We start from the raw sequence: 4,277 nt of genomic DNA on the forward strand, positions 1-4,277 counted from the left end.
GTTATAACATTCCAAACGTGATCAAAACATTTTCTTCCCGATCAAGAACGATGACGAGCGACACAGTATCAATAGTCGACACAGGGAAATCAGGTAACTGGGTTAGAACCAGGTACAAAGTACACAAGAACAATAAGGTGGAGAGATCTGGAGTGTTCGGGTCGTCGCCGGGAGAAGAAATGGAGTCGGCCTTCCACCAAGACTGGCACAAGGAACCACGTGCCAGTTGAAAGATTGTAAGAGTCAAGGAAGGCTTGGACTTGGTTTCAGAATATGTTCAGATTGTTAACAGCTCGTTAACTTGAAAGAAAACAATTGTTTTACTCAAAGGGCCGAGGGCCGCAAAATTTACACTCTGCAATTCATTTTGTTTTCGCTGACAGAAAAAAAAATTAAATTTGTTGCTTGGAATTTTAAGATGTGAAAGTTAACAAAACATCGAACATGGAATCACGTGATCCTATCAACAAGCAACGAAAACATGCAAGTTTTAGAGACAAAAAATCCATGAAAGGTTATTGTTATGAATTGCATTTTGAAGATGTTTGTAACGGTTTGTAAAAGATGTATACATTAAATGTTGCAGGTTATATACCGAGCTATTTGGACGGAAATGAGAAGTGTGTTGTTTGCGGTGATAAAGCGACGGGTTACCATTATCGATGTATTACGTGTGAAGGATGTAAGGTGAGCTCAAGTGTATTTTTGTGTTATACTTTTTTCATAGTTTTAATTCTGTTGAAATGGTTCCAGTAAAGTTTCTTTTAAAGATAACACAAAACTCAAAGCGGGAATATTTCCCACAATTTTCCTATTTTTCCTAAAAATTAAAATTTGCATAACCACTTCGTGTGCGCAGCGATTTTAAAGAACCAAATCGAGCGGATAAAGCACAAGTCGCGCTTATGTTTGTTGCAGGGATTTTTTCGACGAACTGTGCAAAAGAATCTTCAGGAAAGCTACCGCTGTAAATCCGATGAGCGCTGCGAAATAAACAAAATCTCGCGGAACCAATGCCAGATGTGCCGATATAGAAAGTGCCTAGCTGTGGGAATGGCAACTAACCGTAAGCATGAGTTTTATTTAACACTCGTGCATGTCAAAAAGTCGTTTTTTTTTAAACGCCAATAACAACAATTTAGAACCATGCTAGTTTAATATTGAAATACGCCGTTGTTGTCGTTCCAGGTATAATGAAAAATGTAGAATTTAAAACTGACTTGTTACCGTAAGCTTTTTGTTTTTAACGGCAGATATTTTTAAGTAATTTCTACAATGCAGTACTGGTAACAAAAGCTCTATCAGTTGAGTTGTTTGTTCCACTTACAAATATTATGTTTTGTAGTAACCAATAACTTTCACGTGTTTATTTAAAGTGGTCTTGGACGAGGAGAAGCGAGTTGCTAAGCGACGCCTAATTGAACACAATAGGGCGCTGCGGAGACGAAGAGAAATTAGTCACGTGATACATCAGTTTGACTGCGGCAGGGAAGCCCAACGAAAAATAGAAAGCGATTTGATTGGCTCGATCGTTCGAGCGTACAACCAATCACAGGTGACTCTAGTGACAAAGTGAATTAACTAGTTTTTTGTGATTGAACATAGAAATATTGCTTTTTAGCAAATAAGCGCTCCCGGCGACTTTCTACTGCCACCCAGCGACATGTTTTCATCGGCACTTACTAGATCTATTACAAGCGTCGTGGATTTCGCAAAACGAATACCAATGTTCGTTAACAGCGTAAGTCTTTGTTAAGCTTTTGGTTTTGTTGGCGAACAGTAATATTTTAAAACAAAAAGTAAGTTTAACTACTTTTTCTCTGTAAAGATATCGACAGAGGACCAAGTCTCGTTGCTTAAGAACAGTTGCATGGAAGTAATCGTAATGCGGGCAGCGATAAATCTTGACCCCATTTCCCGGCGACGACTTCCAATTTTTCCGATGGTGGAAGTAACGAGAGAAGATTTAAAGTCAACACCATTACAAAACTTGAGCGACCCGTTATTCGACTTGGCCGAGGACATGGCATCATTAGATCTTTGTGACGTTGACTTAGCCGTCACACAGGCTTTAATTATATTTCGAGCAGGTAACCATAAGCAAGTTCGTTTGATGTCAACGCAAAAAATCAAGTTGTTAAGCAGGCTAATATGTGCTTGCGTTCGTGTAAACAATAAATAGTTCAGATTTCTTCTCTCTCTAGATTTTCTAAATCTCTCTCATATTTTCATCTAAAACAGTTGCCCATTTCTCACGTAATACTAAACAAATTTCAGGTTGCTTGGAAATCAGGGAACCGGCCAAAGTCGATGAAGCACAGGGTACCATCTTGCGGGCATACAATAATCTGTTGTTGCGAAGAAGACCTGACAAACCTAATCTACTTCAGCAAATATTAAGCAAGGTATAAATTAACAACAAAATTTTACAGCTTTAAATTTTATTGCAAATTTTTTTTTGCATATATTGCAAATTTGCACAACTTGTTTAGGATAACAATGATTCGCCGACATTTTGAACAATCCTTTTAGTCAACCTTGACGGCATTGCTTTTTTCAAATGAAAATGTTTGTTCTTGCAGTTGATTAAGATCCGATCAATCAGCAACAAATTTGCAGAAACCATTATGTCCATTCAAGTACAAGACATGGCACCGTTGTTCCGGTCAACGCCAAGACGCACAACTCCAAACGCAGTTTCAAGTGTAAACCTACGTGAAAATGAAGGACCAGTTGAAGACAAAGAAAATCGGAGTTTTGAATATGTCCCCGCCGTTGAACCACATGCACTACAGTATTCCTGTGTTACGTCACATGAAAACGTCACAACGCCAGGACACGTCACCACCACTGCGCCATCATGTCCTGTCGATTTGAGCAGAACTGGAAATATGCTCCACACGACGGCGCTAACGAGTGTGAACTTTAACCAAGCTTCATCGGTTAACGGCATCAGTCCTGCCCAACCTAGTCTTACCAACTGCAGCCGATCTTTCATGGCTCCGAGGATGTTATATAACCCATATCTACAACAATTATTTCCTTCACATTTACCTCATATACCGGGTTTCCCCCTAAGCATGCCGTATATTGCTTCCGTTCAATACCGAAGTACGCAAAAATAGTCAACTGCCACAATAAGTAAGCGCGATATGCAAACTACATGTATTCATTTAAAAAAAAAAACACTAGTATTGATTTCAATCCATGTTAGGTATGTTTGCGATCTGTTTACTTTTTCTTTGTGTTGTGGATATTTTTACAAGCTGAACTACTGTGCATGCTTTGCATAAATAGGTCCAAAGAACTTCGCTCAACTTTCAACCTTGCCATTTCAGTGAGGGGAAGTTTTGCCCCAGGCATTGTTTCACGTAAGAATCCCCTGTACGTTTCCTGATAGCAAGTGATGTGTGATCTTTGTCTTTCTTGTTATGCATTATTTCCAGGGTGTTGCTGATGCTTGGCAGGTGTTTTGAAAGTAAGGAAAGTTGAATCTTTAGTCTTTTAAGTACGGAATAGAATGTAGGTCAAGGTTACTGCTGGGTTTTTTCTGAACAACAAATGAACACTGTTGCTATCAGTTATAGGGCAAAAATGGCAGATTATCTGATTACATGCATAATATATAAACAATCATTAATATTAACAACACATCTATGATTAAAGAAACACAGGGCTTCAACAAAGGCTTAGCAAGCTGTCAGTTTATGCTTCAATCCATAAAACATTTGCCCCGACGCAGGCGAGACGTAATAGAGAAAAAGGCGTATAATACAAAAAAATACATCAATCATCCGTTTTTGAAAAGCATGGTTCTAGTTTGTTTAACAACGACAAGCCCCAACGTTTTTGTCACAATCCGAGAAAACCGATCCGTGTACCAAAGAACTGGACATCCTACTTTGGCAAAACATACGGCGTGCAATTTGAAACTTGATCACATTTCAAAGGAAACAGGATTTTGTTATTGTCTGTGTTGCCACCATGTTAGATTTCACAATATCACATCATGTTGGATTATGCAACAGTGTGTGTGTTTTTCTTTCCCTCAAATCAATTTTTTGCACCTCATTCTTCTTTTACCGTAGGTGAGCAGTTTCAGTTTTCGCTTTCTGTGCCATTTGTGTGGTGTTATTTTTACAAACTGCATCCCGAATATGCATTGTTTTAAAGTGCGTGGTACAATTCATTTTCAAAGAGGTTTAGCTTGTAGTGCGAACACTTTGTCGGATAGACCACTTTAAGAATGCAAATGACTTGCAGACAAACAGAGCAGC

The 4,277-nt window shown here is 38.7% G+C and overlaps 1 protein-coding gene across 1 annotated transcript; it reads left to right on the forward strand.

The window, feature by feature from the left end:
- Positions 1-235: 235 nt before the first annotated feature.
- On the forward strand, positions 236-4,205 carry LOC145218120 (thyroid hormone receptor beta-A-like). Its single transcript, XM_080085520.1, has 8 exons — positions 236-514; positions 587-687; positions 919-1,066; positions 1,377-1,555; positions 1,622-1,741; positions 1,829-2,090; positions 2,278-2,405; positions 2,583-4,205. Exons 1-8 carry the CDS (start codon positions 445-447, stop codon positions 3,123-3,125), a joined length of 1,551 nt encoding a protein of 516 aa, XP_079941646.1. The 5' UTR covers positions 236-444; the 3' UTR covers positions 3,126-4,205.
- The last annotated feature ends 72 nt before the right edge of the window (positions 4,206-4,277 follow it).

This window comes from Phallusia mammillata, chromosome 1 (genome assembly GCF_965637545.1).
Source record: "Phallusia mammillata chromosome 1, kaPhaMamm4.hap1.1, whole genome shotgun sequence".
Lineage (NCBI taxonomy): Eukaryota > Metazoa > Chordata > Ascidiacea > Phlebobranchia > Ascidiidae > Phallusia > Phallusia mammillata.

Coding starts and splice junctions, on each gene's coding strand:
- LOC145218120 (XM_080085520.1), top strand. CDS start 445: ATGGAATCACGTGATCCTATCAACAAGCAACGAAAACATGCAAGTTTT. Junction 515..586: donor AGACAAAAAATCCATGAAAG/GTTATTGTTATG, acceptor TAAATGTTGCAG/GTTATATACCGAGCTATTTG. Junction 1,556..1,621: donor GAGCGTACAACCAATCACAG/GTGACTCTAGTG, acceptor ATTGCTTTTTAG/CAAATAAGCGCTCCCGGCGA.